General features: G+C 32.3%; 1 protein-coding gene and 1 long non-coding RNA gene across 2 annotated transcripts in view; both read left to right on the top strand.

Moving 5' to 3' along the window:
- The window catches only part of LOC139489399 (location of vulva defective 1-like), a 60,813-nt gene that overhangs the window by 26,424 nt on the left and 15,644 nt on the right, over positions 1–18,745 (top strand). Inside the window, exons 13-17 of the mRNA XM_071275715.1 lie at positions 51–190; positions 1,721–1,954; positions 2,831–3,019; positions 3,835–3,995; positions 5,140–5,842. Of these exons, the coding sequence (XP_071131816.1) occupies positions 51–190; positions 1,721–1,954; positions 2,831–3,019; positions 3,835–3,995; positions 5,140–5,842 (1,427 nt within the window). The remainder of the gene's footprint in view (positions 1–50; positions 191–1,720; positions 1,955–2,830; positions 3,020–3,834; positions 3,996–5,139; positions 5,843–18,745) is intronic.
- LOC139489451 (uncharacterized) lies at positions 15,045–17,290 on the top strand. The gene is made up of 2 exons (XR_011656185.1): positions 15,045–15,121; positions 16,926–17,290. It is a non-coding gene; the product is annotated as an uncharacterized lncRNA (long non-coding RNA).

Here is an 18,745-nt window from a genome sequence, read left to right as displayed (position 1 = left end):
GTTTTTCGTTGTGTTGTTTATAAAATCCTAATACTACTTTTAAATAACAGAACAAGCTCCCGCCCCAACATTAACAAGAAGAAGAAGGTCATTGAGTACTACCATTGTTGAATATGAAATTATTGGTGCTACGGTTGGTTGTAGAGTATGGGATACTGTAGAGCAGAAATGGAACAAAACGTCATGTCAGGTATGATTCTGGTTAACAATTTGTCTTTTATGATTAATGTAGTCCTATTTCAATTTGGTATTCAAGACCATCATACAAATACTCCTTAGAGGTAACATTACACCAACAGCCTTATGACCATGCCGCTCCTTGTAGAGCCCATCGAAAAATTTGCAATCGAAAGAATATGTTCGTCTTTAATATAAATTTAATATTCTATGACAGAGAAGGAACTCTAACTTTAGCACGCATGTCTTCGAGTAATAATAATTCTGTTTTTTGTTGTTTATTCAAAAACAATATTGCACACGCTGATAAAAATTCCTCCACTGACACAGCTATTTCAGTGATAGTCCCTGTTTCAACATGTTTCCAATTAACCGATTTTGAAATAGATTGTATATGAGCAATACCATATCTAGAATATTATTCAGGTAGCAATTATACCACATCTTCTTATTTTTTAGGTCAATTATAAATATTTAATAGATTGATAGTCATAGTGTAACTGAAAAGATATAGGTTGTATCATTGTACAGTATATACACAATATTAAATAATGAATCAATTAATTCACAGAGTTCACATTGCTAACACATCATATAATTAAAACATATCTACATATCTTTTCCAATATACCTTTTTGTTCAGTGTTAAAAGATTTGAGTTGTACAATCAGCCCATTTCATAACTGTTTTATATACAAAAAAATGTATTAATATTCTTTGTCCTAAATTCAGACAGATAATGTAATATCATTTTTTATTATTTCCGTTAACGTTCACGTATGTCATTGCCTCATCACTTTCAAATATTGACAAGAAAACAATTGCAATTATTTCTTGTTGCAGAATAGTGGCATGTTCTTTTTATAGTATTCTTAAAGTTCGCATCAATTGACCCAAGAACTATAGAAACATCCAACCTTTCGGACGAAGCAGATTTATAGTGTTATTTTCATTATCCAGCACAGAAAACCAATTTTTGTGGAATAATTAGTCATATCTTCGCCACTGACGAATATACGTTGATGATATAAGAATGATTATGCATCTAAGGATGTTCCTCTTTTAGGCAAAGTTGACGTCATGATAGTTCTGGTTATCTACTTAGGTCCCTTTTTGGTTATATAGTTCCTGGAGTATTTCTGCAGTACCATTTATGGTTTTCAGCGTTCCAGATGGAGGTTAATACAAAAGCGCTAAGAGGCATCATGCAAATTTATAAAGTAGCTTTTTCATTTAATGTAATGTAGAAAGAAGTAAAAGAAAACAAAAGGTTTAAACAATTTCAGAGGTTGAGATAAAACCAAAAAAAAAAAAGACAAACAATGTTAATCGACGAAAAGACAAGCAAAAGTCTACAAAACAAATCCAGGTGTGATATCAGCTGCTCTGGACGGGCTTATAAAATAAAGGCAACAATAGTATACCGCTGTTCAAAACTCATAAATCCATGGACAAAAAACAAAATCGGGGTAACAAACTAAAACTGAGGGAAATTGTATTGTATATAAATGGTGCTTTCTACACCCATTTTTCTATTATTTAGCTTTCTAACTCATCAACAATCACTGAGACTGTTTGTGAATGTTCCAGTCCACCCGGAAACAGTTTTGCCACAACTTTCTATGTGCCTCCAAACACGATCGATTTTGGAAGTGTCTTTGAAAAGTTTGATTTAAAAAACAATGCAGCGGTGTTTGCAACAGTTGTATCACTGGTACTGTTGTTTCTTCTGTTATGTGTATGGGCATTTAGACAGGACAGACAGGATCATACAAGGGTAATGTCATTGGCTAATTTACAAAACATTTGACATATTATTTATACTTTGCTTTGTATATTGACATTTAGACGGGACAGAACGGATCAAACAAGGATAATGAAATTGACTAATTATAAATCAATTGACACATACTCATGATAATGTATATTTGTTTAAGTATGTTGGCACAGAACAAAAAGGATCAACAAGGGTAAGGTAAATGGCTAATTTATAAAAATTTGACGCAGTATGTATATTTTTCCCAAAAATTGAAGATTATAATAATGTAACCGGCAATATTAAAGATATGTCAAAGTAAATTATAGCATCTGGAGTTTACGACAAGTTGAAAAAAAACCTTGGTAACATCGGACAAAATCAGTGGATGGCAAATAAAGGCAACAGTAGTATACCGCTGTTCAAAACTCATAAATCCATATAACCCTAGATAAGAAAGCTTAACAAAACAGTTATAACTGATGTGTATCCACATTGTCTTTTATTAATTACAACACGAGTACAACAAAAGTAACAACGTAAGTTCTAATGCTTCCTTCTGGAAAAGTGTAATATTTTAGGATGTGTATAATATAACAAGCTATACTATCCAAATAATGCATATCCAATGTATATACATCATCATATACATTAAGGTATAGTGTCTAAGGTAGTACTTTCGATGATGATAGCATGCATACAAAAAACAACATTCGTTCGGACAAAAGGAAAGAAAATGAAGGTACAAGTGAGAACACTTCAGCCTATGTATTTTCTTTATACATACTTATTAATACAAATTAACATTGTCTATGAAAGGAGACTTCTGTATTAAAACTTAAAAAACAATTAAACCTTTCGCTTATTATAACTGACGTTTTAATGAAACTATTACAGTGGGCCTTATCATACCTAAGTGACAACGGACCTAACGACGATTACTTGTACATTCTAACGGTGTTCACAGGACTACACAGAAATGCTGGAACAAAATCAAGAATAGGTTTCATGATAATTGATGGCAAACCAAAGAAAAGCCATTTGTATGAACCAGATATACGACTATTAGATGACGAAACACATCGAGTGAGTTTTCTGTTTATACATGTAGTAAAAAAAAAACGTTTATGATTGATTTTCAAGATAAAACACGTGAACTTTGTATATGGAAAATTGGAGTTACATACATTTGTGCAGTAAGACAGATTACATACCTATGTTCAAATATACGATAAACATACGACAAACAAACACACATTTATCAAAACACATCGTATCGGTCACCAATTGTGATGTTGACCATAAAAACGTATGTCGCGTCGATTTCAGTTATGTAGCGCCTGTAAACGAATTCTGTGTAGGGAACATTCACGAGTCAAACGTATTGACTGGGATATGAAAACGACATAGACTGTAAAAAAAAATCATTAAACGACATTGTTGCGTTTCAATATTGTCTAGACTAAGCAATTAACATCTGAATTATATGCAATAAGAATGTTACAGACAGGAATAAGTAACAATGTTGTTACAAGCCAATTTCACGTATGAAATTCCCCTTTAGGCCTCACAACAATGGCCATGCAGATGTGATTTTTTCTTGACCACCACAGATCGGGCCAACCTGTAGTTAAATTACTCATTTTGCGAGAGTAGGGTCTGCTAACCATGTCGGAGCACCTGTGATCATTCACGAATTTTGTTGAGGTTTGTGTTTCTCGGTCGTTTGTTTACTGTGTTGTAGCTTTAGCCTGATGTGTGTTAAATTAAATGGAACCAATACATCTGCCCACCACAATTTCTTCAAATGATAGATAACATTATATATAATAAAAGAGAACTGAAATCGGACAGTAAAATGACTATTTAGCGGGCATAACAAAGTTTTATTTATATTATAGGGTTTTGGTGTTGGTAGTATCCGGAAATTTGTCATGAGCGTTTCTAAACCAATAAATGATCCGTCGGTGTTAAAAATTTGGCATGATAATAGTGGACAAGGAAACTCGGCATCATGGTATCTTAATAAAATCCTACTGGAGGATATACAAACTAATGAAAGGTAAAGCTTTCAAATCTAATATTTAGTTTTACCTTTAATGAATAAGAGCCTACATAGAAATATACATCTATTTATGTATCAATGAGAGTTTTCAACCGTATATTGATAAGAGTAAATAAAATGAAATCTTGTTTTAATTTTGTACTGGTTTCTTAACAGACAATATGTAGCTCATGAATATTCCAAAATGGTAAACTTTTGTTAATTTTATTAAATGACTAGGTTTGGAATACATTTAAAATAATTTAAGCGCAAAAGACTACTTATGATGTCAATATGAGCCTCATTCGAAAAGATATTTTACACAGATTAACATCTTTATTATATAGCTCACGTAACAAAATATCTTTTTAGACAAAGTTTTGACTATTATTGAATATCAAAGATACAAATATCTCAAAATGAGACTGTGTTCGTTGTTTTGCCATAATTGCAAGGTTTTAAGCCGAAATGCAAATATTTCATACCAAATTTCGATAGATAAATACACATATTATACAGAAAAATGTATTGTGTAAATCTGACTGATTTTGGTAGATTGATAATAGTATTTAATTTTAAATTAAAGATTCTAAAAAAAAATGCCTTATCATTCTTCCTCTTCGTGTGCTAATTCGCCAGGCTTTACTGAACATGAAATATTTACACAGAACTCTACACATGTACCAGAAATGAGCTCTTTTTGAGAGAAGTATACCTAAAAACCAAACGTATAGAAAATCTCCATGATCTTCTTAAACACATTACGGCTCATTCTCAGACATTATATAAAACAGTCATTCATATACAGGCTCAAACACAACCATTTAGTCAAACATGAACATATATACATCAATCTACAAAAGAAAAAATGTAATGTGTATTTAAGAATTATAAATAGCCTTTTCTTTTCATAAAAGAACAAAAAAAATACTTTCTAGATGAGGGTACGTAGAAAGTTTTTCGGTACCTAAAGTACATGTTCGGAGATTATACCAGCAATGCGACAAACAACATTCAATAAAAACCATTATAAATATTATAATTGTTTAAGGTAATCTTAAACACGTGTTTATTTAAATAGACACTCATGTTTTACCAAAAACAATTCAAGTACATATGCTTCTGTTATATCAATAAATATATATTTTCTTTTATTTGACAGGTATACGTTTATATGTGATCAATGGCTTTCTTTGGACCACGATGATGACTGCATTGATTGTGCCATTCCTGTTTCAGATAAGTTGGATAAACATAAATTCTCATTTTTATTCCACGAAAAAACCAGACAAAACACTACAGACAATCATTTATGGCTATCGGTTGCTATTCGACCCGAAGACAGTAACTTTACAAGGATAGAAAGATTGGCTTGTTGTTTGACATTGTTGTTTCTTACTATGATCTCAAACGCAATGTTTTATGGACAAAACACCGGAAGTCAATTTTCAATTGGACCTATCAAATTATCACTTTCTGGGATATACATTTCACTTATAAGTGCAATAATTGCGGCACCTCCAATATTATTAGTATCTTATATGTTTAGAAGTTCTAGACATCGTAAAACAAGCGAGAAGAAGCCTTTACCAAATACCGACGAAGTCCAGGACTTGACACTAAAATCCACTAAAAAGACCGATGTTGAAACCAATTCCAAAGCAGATGTTATAGACGACACTGAATTGTCACTTCCGTTTTGGTGTAGATATGTAGCATGGGGAATTGTTACATTAGCCGTCTTTACATCAGGATTTTTTCTAATTCTGTATAGCATGGAATGGGGAAAGACGAAGTCAGAGGAATGGCTTCTTTGCTTTTTTATGTCATTCATCGAATCAATGCTCCTTGTTGATCCACTTAAGGTAAGAAAATCGAGGTTTCTCTAAACATATAATATAGTTAGCCATAATTCTTACAACAGTGTTACGATATAAAAGCATATATTCGTCGTGATTGAAGTAACACAAATTAAAAACAATAGGCAATGAATGCAATACTCAACATATAGTTTGCATTGAATACACTATTTCCGTATACTCTACTTAATATGAAATGTTAACAAAAGCATATTATTATACGTTAGAAGGTATCCCTAACCAGTAAGGTTTGATGTAAATGTTGAATGACGTTGCAAATTGTGTAGGTAAAATATAAATTACCAGTGGTTTGTGAATTTGAATTTCTGTTCTTAGGAACTTTTTAGTGGGCAATGTATATAGATAAAAGTGGAAATGCTGCATCGTAGTATTGTTAAAAGCAATTTATAATATCTATACAAGTAGATAATGTTATGGTGATTCATGCATTAATTTGTTGACTGTAGTTGAAGTTGTGTGTCTTACAATATTTTTCATATTTGAAATAAACGCTGGTTTAACATTAAAGCACAACCTATATGATTAAATCTAAATTATCGATATACTTCAAATGATGTCATGTCACTACCTGTTTTTAAGTTAACATTACATTTTTGAAACACAACATACAAAGCTGTTTATTGTTGCACAATTCTTGCGATTTCATGTTTCCGTTTACTCGCAAATCTTACACATATAAAACATACTGTATCAAGCTCATGTAACTTTTCACAATTTTATATGTTATTGTTACAAGTTAGTTCAAAAGATTTCGATTTTCTGAATGTTGTACTTTTTTTTATCTAAAAATAACTCAAAGTAAACATGTCGTAATTTTAATGATTTCTACTTTCACAGTGACGCATAGGTCCATAGATATATTAAAAATAAATTAATGTTTAGTTAACATGCCCTAATGAGCCCGGTAGTATAATACAACTAATACAAAAAAAACTAAGGAGATGTGATATGATTTCAACTGAAAAAACTATTCACCAGATACATAAGACCAATATTGCATGCAGATATTGGTCAGATTAGGGTCTATAACAATGCGTTGTGTGAATATAATAGTGTTTGATGTCCACTTTTGATGAATATATATAAATTTGATATCCAAGTACAATGGTCTATCTCCTTATACAACAACATAATACGAGATTTCTTCAATCTACGAGTTTTTGTCAGAACTGCACTGTTCTATCGCCACACTCCCATTGGATTATGATAACATATTCATCTAGTTAGTTCTGAGAAAATTTGTTATTGTGTTGTATCTTCTCTATATGTCAGGTGTTTTTGCAATAAAATAATTGTTATCAATTCTAATATGACGTGCTTCTTTAGCTTTGTAAAGAAACCACACTTTATTATCCAATAAAATTAGTTTGCACATGCGTATATTGACTACGGCAGAAAAATGAATTTCGTCAAATTGGTATGCATTTAATGTATTTCCTTAAATTAAAACACTTTCAAACACTAAAATGATACACATTTTGTTACTAATACTTTTATAATGACAACAATGTGTTACAATTCGTAATTGGCATATTTGACCAAGATACCACAACGTTCATGTTGGCTGTTCTAATTTAAAAACCACTCCCTCTGAAAAACACGTTTCATCTCTCCCGTTAAAAAGGCATGTCATTGTATATAGTAATTTCATTGAAACATATGTTCCGACGATAAAATATAAAATAAAGTATAGGTTATTATTACTGTTGTACTGAAATGACAAAATTGTTTCATTTTTCTGATAAAATGGATTGACCCTAGCAGAGAATCGAACCCCATTATCCTATAAAAAAAATAGGCGTAATTACCAATATACCACCAAGGTTTCCAATCCATTTTACAAATGCAACAAGATTGTCACCCAGTATTAATTTTAATCATCATGTAATACAGCATTTGAAATCGTCAGATGCACAAAGGCGTTTGGCTCCTGCCAAGTCTCGAATGTCAGCACAACTTTATCAAGGAATCCTCTATCAGATATGAACATATTTACCAATGCTACAATATTAACCGGCGGAATATTTACGATTAATTTAGTAAATAAAGACCTACCCGATTCTCCTTGTGCGTCCACCGCCATTGACAACTGACTTGAAAATGTGTGTGTCAGAAATTGACCTCAAAGGAAAAGACTGTTGTAATATAACTTTTCTGTTAAATTGTGACACACATATTGTTTTAGTTAATAAATTAATTTGTTAATTTCTGTTTCAATTTTGAATACTTTGCGAAATTAAACTGGTTAGTACTAGTTGGATAAAAATCGACAGGAAGGTTGATGGAAGAGCCTACACAAATACGGTACACTTATACACAGCGAACATCGAAATTACCGTATTTGGCCTAATCAGAATCGAAATAATTGATGCCAGCTATACTATATTGTAGTTTTAACATGGGTTGGCATTATATTCGTGTTATTTTAGCCCTCGCTATCACTCTGGCAAAAATAATCACGAATACAATGCCTACCCATGTTAAAACTACAATAAAGTATAGCTGGCATCAATTATTTCTTAAATTATCTGAAATGAGTTCTCAACTAAAATTTGTAAATTATTCTCATATGCTAAAAGAGAACTTTTCAACAATTTTAGAATTTTTAAGGTAAAATTATGTTGTATTCTACTAAATTTTTCAATGTCCAGTGAAAATGTTACGGCCATTTTCCATATTCGGAATATTTCTACTATATTGCATTTTTTTTAGTATCAACATATGCTCATTTAACAAAAAATCATACTGATTCATTTATTCCTATGAATAGCAGATGCTGCATAATGGATTTTATTGGTTCCCAAAGATTATGGATGATCTCTCGATTATATTAATAACTTTTGTAGTTGTGCAATTGTTTTGTATAAAATGCACTTCTTATTTCTGTATATAGCATATTTTAAAAAAGTGTCTGCGGATAATGAAGGAAAAAAATTGCATCTTCACCTTTGATAGATGCTGATGTAATTCTTTTAATTTCATATTGAATACCTCGTCGTTTGTATGCTGGCTTCCAATTATTGTTAGATGCTGGCATCCCATCACATTGGAATGATGACATCATATCAGTTTGGATGCTAGTTTGAACACAAATATTGGGATTCTGGCATCCCAACATATCTAGATGCTGGCATCCCAACATATCTGGATGCTGGCATCCCACCATATCTGGGTGCTGGCATCCCAAAATATGCGGATGCTGGCATCCCAATATATCTGGATGCTTGGATCCAAAAATATCTGGTACTGGCATCCAAAAATATCTGGATGCTGGCATCCCAACATATCTGGATGATGGCATCCCAAAATATCTGGATGCTGGCATCCCAATATATCTGGATGCTGGCATCCAAATATTGGGATTCTGGCATCACAATCATTCAGACATACCTTTTTTCATTATGTCATACGAATTTAAATGCTGCTTCCTAATCAACTGGATTTTAGTAAAAATCTACCAATATAAAACCCAGAACATTTCCTCAGGTTTTGATGCGTGTTGAATGCACATGAAATCAAACCAGTTAACTTAAAAAAAAACATTACTGATGAATGCCGGAAATGATATTTTTTGTCTTTGTTCATGTCCAGTGGCCAGTTTAATGCATATTGAGAATGTGAAATCATGGGTCAGAGTTTATGAAATGTATATTTGACCAACATACTGAATCTGATTCGTTAAGTGCTAGTTCACCATGTGAAAACTGATGTCAACAATTTGATATTTATAAAACTGTCAATGTACCAAGTTTCAATTATTGGTCAATTTTAATGCTATTTTTCCGACTCTGATTACAATTATGTAAGACATGTTATATGTTATTGACTATTGTGGTCTCGAGACAATACATTTATATATGAGGACTACAATTTTCAAGTCTGATATGCTCATGTTTCGAATGTTCATAGAATAAACTTTTTGAAGATAAGCTTAATGCAATAGCCTGCTGAATTGCTATCAAGTTTAGTAGTTTCTAAGGCTTTCAAAAATCAATTGAACTTTTTTTTACTTGACTAGATTCTTTTATACAGAACAATCACACATATGATTTGGACAAAAATAAAAGTTTTACTGCTCATTTTGTAAGGCATGTTATCAATCAAACAAATTTTCTTAAACCAATTTTTACTGGTCTTTCAAATGCCCAATAACCATCAACCTTGGGAATGTCTGATTAACTAAGTCATCCAGGACATACACTCTGCAAAACAGATTGGTTACTGTACTTTTATTAAGATGCTAAATATGAGGAGTGGTATATATAAGCCTGTATAATAATTTCATTTTGCGTCTATGACAAACCCCAGTCGCTTTCAGTGTATAAATTAAGGAGGTGTGTTTTCCGCAATTGCCTGTATACAATAAAACATGTACCACAATCTAATATTAAAAAAATATATATTATCGATACTGGTGCATAGTGTCTTTGATCTGTACGTACTGGATATTGTCAGTATCTCTCTGGACTTGCTGTCTACAACTCCTAATGCCTCAGTTCATCATGTCAGGATCTTCTAGTACTTGAGTCTTTCATTTCATTAACAACACTTACATTTTCTTTATAACAATTATTATTAAACTTGTATCTTTTTTCTGTATTTTAATTATTTAATATTTGTTAATCATGTAACAAAATCAGTTACACGAACTCGAATTTTCTAACTTTCTATTATCATTTATTGCTAGTAATCTGAAATCAGTTGGAATCACAAATGATCTGGTGTTGTTTGGATGTTTTGTCGTCTGAGTTTAACCTGTCCAATAACTATAAAGTGTTACGATACATTAATACACAACACACGAATAGTAACCAGAAAGGTGTAGCCACTTCTTTACAAATGCTGAAACGAGTATAATATATGAAAGATTATCAACAATTATGTTTCGACTAAGGATCAGAAAGTAAATATATATATATGTTTAAAAAAAAAAAAAAAAAAACAGTTGTTGGCATGACACGGGTTATGTTCTTCTCATATATTTTATGATAGTATGATACTAAACCCCTAACGGGAGGGATTGTACCTGATATTCATATGATGAAGACATAATCTTTCGATCAGTTTAATTGAGGTCTGGAGCTGGCATGTCAGTTAACTGCTAGTAGTCTGTTGTTATTTATGTATTATTGTCATTTTATTTATTTTCTTTTGTTACATCTTTTGACATCAGACTCGGACTTCTCTTGAACTGAATTTTAATGTACGTATTGTTATTCTTTTACTTTTCTACATTGGCTAGAGGTATAGGGGGAGGGTTGAGATCTCATAAACATGTTTAACCCCGCCGCAATTTTGCGCCTGTCCCAAGTCAGGAGCCTCTGGCCTTTGTTAGTCTTGTATGATTTTAAATTTTAGTTTCTTGTGTATAATTCGGAGTTTAGTATGACGTCCATTATCACTGTACTATTATGCATATTTTAGGGGCCAGCTGAAGGACACCTACGGGTGCGGGAATTCTCGCTACATTGAAGACCCATTGGTTGCCTTCGGCTGTTGTTTGCTCTATGGTCGGGTGGTTGTCGCTTTGACATATTCACCATTTCCTTTCTCAATTTTATTGATATCATAATGATGTAGTATTAAATTTAAAGATTGCATCCTCACTCTTGGTTGATAAAACAAAAATACTTGCACATCCCTTCCCCACGAGAAAACGCATTATATTTTGAAGAAAACCTTCATTTAAACGACTTCTTTCAACTTACGTTTTCCACACCAATATATGCCTGATGTTTCTGTGTAGTTGTTAAAAACTATTGAAAACACATTTGAAGCATGCACTGATTCAATTGACTTTTTATGGAACAACATCAAGATATATATACAATATGAAAGGGAGAAAAGTGTGCAATTTCATCAATATTTTTTTGGGTTTCTTTTTTTTTTTAAATACATCCTACATGTATTTAGTGATTTTTATAAAATTTCATTCCCATCTAAGGGTGTATTCGATTAAGGTTCATGTGGACCCTATGGCTAAAATGGCCGTATTTTCACCTCAAAATTTACTCTGAGTACAGGCAAACCTGTACATCTGGAAAAGTTTTAAGGCATAGCATGCCCTAGATAAATAGAATTCAAATGTATTGTATGATTTAGAAAATTCATAACTTAACTGGATTTTGCCGTACACTTTTTTTCGTCCCTGCAGAAGATGATAAAATTAACAAACAGTTGAGTTTACCTTGATATGGTCCACTCAGGTACACAGTTTAAATAACCAATTATTGTCAGATATCTATTGTCCATCTCATGTCCATGTCAAGCAATACAGCTCACTTTACTTATTACCTGTGGGGAAGTTCTCAAACCTGTTTCCCAACTTAGTTTATTTTGGCACCTTCTGGAGGAACGAAAAAAAGTGCACGGCAAAATCCTGGTAAGTTTTTATTTTTCTAAAACATAAAACATATTTGAAATTTATTTATCTAGGGCATGCTATGCCTGAAATTTTTTACAGATGCGCAGGTTTGTCTGTACTCAGAGTAAATTTTGAGGTGAAAATACGGCCATTTTAGCCATAGGGTCCACATGAACCTTAACACCTTAATTTGTGTTGGTTTTTTCTTGAGCTTAGTCCTGGAACACAAAAGTCGTGTAGGGATATTTACATTTGCCTTAATTTTTTCTTTTCATTCATTTTGCAAATTTGCTATGTATTGCTTTTATTATCAAGCTGCAACGAGCTTTGTATTTTAAAAACAGAAGGAAAAAATCACGAAAAAAATTTCTTCCAGTAAGCTGAAACTACTATAACACAGTGTTATAGTAGTCTCAACAGTAAGGCAAGTACATATATATTTAATTATTAGAGTAAATTTATTTTGAAGTCGGTAAATCTGTTAAGTATGATATGCGTTCTTTCTTTAAATCATAGTTTTTCAAATTTTACATTCACTCTGATTCATATATGACTGTGTGGTATGAGTTTTGTTCATTGTTAAAGGCTATTTTGCAAGACAAGAAGCTAGACACATGAGCATAGGACGCCAGAGTAATCTCGGGCGGGCACAAGTCAACTGGTTTTAAACCCTTTTTTTTTTTTTGCACTAAGCACTGTTAAAATTTCAGAATTTCTCTCCAATATATTTAATGTAAAAAAATGTTAAAAAGTATGTCTGTCTAGGATGATCATCGCTACCATAGGCGGATCCAGCCCCCCCCCCCCCCCCTTTTCGTGTGAAAAAAAAATGATTGATTTATAGGTAATCACTAAAAGATGACTTCAGCGGGCCCCTCTGACTCTGTTATGGCAGTCAGTGCCCCCATCCCATTTATAGAAAGTTCTAGATTCACTATTGTCGTATTGATCACCAAGGCAGTGGCTTCTATTATACAAACGGATCGAAGTGCATCCCTCCCAGAGGACATGGGAGAATCTCGCGACTGACAGTAATCATTGTTGCCTAACCATTCAAGCCTGTAATTTTCTGTCAGGAAATTGAAGTAATCAGAATTATGTGCCGGCTGGCGTATCAAGTCACTGAAGTGCTAGTCCGACAATGTCGAGATTACTTGGACTTCAAACGGCTGTTTTGCAAGACAAGCTAGGCCAGAGCCCCGTGGGTGTAGGACGTCAGAGTAATCTCGGCCGTACACAAGTAAAATCGTCTCTTATAGAAAAAATCAACATCCGATAATATCGACAGTAATATATAGTACGAAACCATTACAGTTGAGTAGAATTCCTTATAAATGGCTATCTGAGACATCTCGGACAACTGTCTGACAGAAGTGCATGTAAAAAAAAATATGCAAATCTACTTACCTGTATGAATAGCATTCTATTGCGTACTTGTTTCTGTTATATCAAAATGATAATAAATTGCTGCATACTGGTCAAAGTAGTGTCTTTCGTCCTTCCCCTTGCAGCCATGTCCACTTCGCCGATTTTAAACAATTTATTACATGACGTCATGCTGGTGGGATTTGCCGCACTTAGAGCAGAAAAATAGTGCAAGCTCTTTCAGTATTAAACATTAGAAAAACTTAAATAAGAGAATATTATAAGCGTTATAATATCTGTTTTCATTACTTAAAATTATTTATATCGGTATAAGTGATTCTTAAGAATTGATTTCTTATTATGGTTACAGTCTCTGCATGAATCTCTACGCCTGATGGTAAATCACATGTAACGTCATAATATCCCTGACGTCATGAAATAAAGTGTTGGAAGGAAAACAACAAACGGATTTTTGTTGTTGTTTTGTTTTTTGCACAAAATTATGCATTAGCCTGCATTGGAGTACATGTATAGAAATTCGGCCAACAGTATCAAACAGAACTTTGACTTGTAGGATTACTGCATTCGGATATTTTGCGATGTCTGCACTCTTACAGTTTTGGATACCAGCATCCAACTTTTATTGGGATGCCAGTATCCCAATATAACAGGATGCCAGCATAAAACAGGATGTCAGCATCCCAATATTACGGGATGCCTGCATCTCAATATTACGGGATGCCAGCAACCCAATATTACGGGATGTCAGCATCCCAATATCACGGGATGCCAGCATCCCAAAGTAATGGGATGCCAAGATTCCAATATATAGGAAATCCAGCATCCCCAAAAAATGAAAAATATTAAAAAAAAAATATATATATATGCAAAACTAGCATCCCGGTAAAAGTAAGATGCCCCAGTACATTATTATTTTAACAACAGCATCTACATCAAATTTTAATGCTGGAAGGATATAAATCAAACAGACAGCATACTTACTATGAAAAGATGCTACCTTATACAAAATATGAAAGCAATTAAACAATTAAGAAATACTTTGACAAATTGTTCAAAATTAGCATCTTTTCATTAAAATATGCTATTTCCTAGATATTTCACGGAATGTATGAAGAAAACTGTACATTGGAATTTGAAATTTTCTTGGTAGTACTATGCTTAAATTGTTCGCATGCTTTGATATTAATATATGAGCAGAATTGGAGATATAACATTGTTAGAAAATCCATGGTATATCTCCAATAGAAATATAGGGATAAATTTCTAAAAGAACATTGTTTGTAGTGAACAGTTCTATCTCAAGAAAAGTGAATTCTTATTAATGTAAATTTCGTGTCTATTAACAACACCATTCGAAGAAAGAAATACTATTCATGTAGGTAAACTCGATTCCTTTATAACTTTTTATTTCTCAATCAAATATTTATGATATTGCGCTTTTAAGCTTTAAGGTTTTTAGTGGAAGAAGACGTCAAGTCTTCTGAAGACTTAAGGGGCTGACCATTGGCATTGAGGTGTCAGACCACCAATTACTCCCTCAAATTTAGAACGTATGTAAAAGTAGGCCTACTCGGGACAAAAAATAGTGCATTTGATGTCATTGTTTACTTAAACTACCTAACAAATTTGCAGAAATGAAACTTTTGGTGAAAGAGAAATATATTAAGACCATTTTGAGCCCAAATTTACTTGTCTATGAGTTGAAATTAAAAATTGAGGATTAATGCGCTCCATAGTATACTAATTTAAGATTTCAAGAAAACCAGGGGTTATTTTTAGTGGTACATCCATTCGGAAGGTCTCTTCTTTCTTATATGGCTTTAAAGGTATGCCGAAAATTGGCATGAAGAAAGGTGATACATGTACGATTCAGGACATACCTGGTTTGTAAGAGGTTAAACTTAAGATAAAAAATTTAGAAAGCTATGAAAATTGCAAAATTTGGTTGAACAGATAGGGACTTTTAATTGGTGGTCTGACACCTTTAAGGGAAATGCGCTGAAACCTCAAATTCAGAAAACAATTGATTTTTTTTACTTAACTGATCATATGAAGTGATAGTAGTCACATTTCAATCTTTTTTGGGGCAAAAAGTCACATATTGCAAACTTAGAGCCTTAAACTTGAATTTGTGCTATTTTTAGCTTTTCCCACCCTGACAATATGCTTTACATAAAAAAAAATGTCCCAAATTGTTATAAATGCACAGTAAGTTGTTTCTGTGGTATCAACATTAAAACATGGTTATTTTACTACCAAAAAAAGTTGTTGTCATCAAGATTTAATGAAATTATTTGATTTTTATCCCTTATATCATTGCGTCATAGCATGTATTTGGCAGATAACATAGCCTGATGTAAACATTGCAAAAACTCACAAAATCCCATTTATTATCTCAAATGAAAGTTTTATACCTTAAGTTGTATCAATTGATAGTAAATAAAAACAGTTAAATGACCATGACTGCACTTTTGATCATTTAATAGTCCCATTACTTACACCAGGTGTAAAAAAGGGGGGTCAATATTCCTTGACTCTTCAATACCTTGGATTTTTTACTTAACCCATGTTAAAAATTGTGGAAAGTCTTTTAAGTAGTAGAACAAACAAGAAAAAAATCAACAAAACTGATCTTGATATTTAAAGTTTCTGTTCCTGTAGCCCAAAATGAAATTTTCAAGTATTTTCTATCAAAGTCATAAATTACAGTCAGTTTAAATTGAGCTGTGAAATTTGTAATATAAGTCACATTATGCTCAGATAAGCTGTTTCTGACTTCAAATTGACTAAGGATTAAGAATAAAGCAAAGCAAAGATTTCTGAGCAACTTTTTTGGCTCTTTAGGTGTCAGACCACCAATTACTCCCTCAAATTTAGAACGTATGTAAAAGTAGGCCTACTCGGGACAAAAAATAGTGCATTTGATGTCATTGTTTACTTAAACTACCTAACAAATTTGCAGAAATGAAACTTTTGGTGAAAGAGAAATATATTAAGACCATTTTGAGCCCAAATTTACTTGTCTATGAGTTGAAATTAAAAATTGAGGATTAATGCGCTCCATAGTATACTAATTTAAGATTTCAAGAAAACCAGGGGTTATTTTTAGTGGTACATCCATTCGGAAGGTCTCTTCTTTCTTATATGGCTTTAAAGGTATGCCGAAAATTGGCATGAAGAAAGGTGATACATGTACGATTCAGGACATACCTGGTTTGTAAGAGGTTAAACTTAAGATAAAAAATTTAGAAAGCTATGAAAATTGCAAAATTTGGTTGAACAGATAGGGACTTTTAATTGGTGGTCTGACACCTTGAGTCTCCGTATGCCGCATTCATTTCGTGTATTACAATTTCAAAACAACTTAGATTCCTGACACCGATTTTTACACATGATTAGGCATCTGAATCATTTAATTTGTAAATTATGATTGTAAAACAATCACTATCGTAAATATGACCCTTTTATTTATGTAAATTATTAGATTTCATCTCATCCACATGAACGTTATTTGTTTACTTGTAACAGGATGTTTTAACTGTAGATATTTGTATTACGCATGCGTGAATTTGGTATCGGGACAACTCGCCCTGTTTACAAGTTCGCCCTTGAAGTTACGAATTTGCAATCCTGCAGACAAGAAGATTTTGTTTTTATATAAATAAAAAGGATATATAAAGTGTTGTCTTTATTCATGGTTTTCCTTTGTCATGTGAATTAGATGCCTTTCGTAACATACATGTGAACCTCCCGTTTAGGAGAAAAAACTCCCGTGTATGAAATTTTTCAGACGCCATATTTGATCATTTCTTACTACTGTACGGGTGTAATTGACACCTGTGTTAAATTTTACCTGAACATCAAAGAAGATGTATAATTATATGGCTTCACTTGACAGCTTGGGTGTCAAACATACTGGTAATCAACGATGTTTACCTCCGGCTAACTGCCGTTGTGTTATCAAAACGATGTGTATTGGGAATATTGAAATACTTTTTTGTTACTTCCCTTTGTTTTATCCTGTTTTCAGTTATTTTGCTTTTAAATTGTAAAAAGACTATAAATGATTAACATTTTAATCAAATAATCATAAAAGGATGTTGATTAAATGAATTTAAATGATTTTGGACAAATAAAAAAATTAAAATTTATAAATTATTTTAGCAATCTAGACCTCCTTTCAAGGATTAAATTGAAGTTTATATCATAATTTTGTTTACAGCAGAATGTTTATTTAATTAATTTACGATGTTGCAAATATACATGTGGAGCTTATTTCTTTCTTATTTGTCTATACATTTATAAATGATAAGGAGATGAAGACATGAACAAAAATATATACAGATAAGATATATAAATATAATGATTCATTTGCTAGCAGTGAACAATCATTTGTCAAAAACAAAACAAAACAAAACAAGAAACAGATTCTTCTTATTATTTTATTTTATTCAAATAGAGAGGCAATAATGGAACTATAAACATTACAATTTGATGGAAATTTGAAGAAAAAACACAATTTCTACATCATTTGGTTACATTTATGACAAAATTTATGTCGATAAAAAAACATGATGTTTTGACCATTCAGTACTTAACCCTTTCCTCCATAATGACGCTTTTTGACGCCACCCCCTTTACTCCATAATGACGCCTTTTGACGCCTGTGTAGTACCTCAGTTGAAACACTTTGACTACAAAGTGTCTGCAGTAGACTCAATAAAATTTGTATCCAATATGAAAAGGAATATCATAGGAATATTCTACTTAAATTTATTTAATGAAATATTTGTTTTTTGCAATGCATTTTAATACTTTAAAGCCTATTTTCAGCATTTTATTGAAAAATTCTATTTTGTGTTCATTTTTTACAGTGGGTTGTGATGATCTTCAAGTTAGGTTACCCTCATTTGGAGTGTTGTTCCCAACCTGTTAAAGGTCCATCTTTGTGCATAATTCAAAATTGGAAATTTCAACAAGCATCTTATATTCTTAATCTGGAAAATAAACCCTGGTCTGCTAGCTTCATGTATATTTTTCTACCGATTTAATATATAACTAGAATCATGCAAACAGACTTAAGGAAAAGGCATGTAAGTTCATCATACAAATATGACACTTTTTCTAGACAATCCAGA

This window comes from Mytilus edulis, chromosome 9 (genome assembly GCF_963676685.1).
Source record: "Mytilus edulis chromosome 9, xbMytEdul2.2, whole genome shotgun sequence".
Lineage (NCBI taxonomy): Eukaryota > Metazoa > Mollusca > Bivalvia > Mytilida > Mytilidae > Mytilus > Mytilus edulis.
This window is presented reverse-complemented; position numbering and strand designations above follow the sequence as displayed.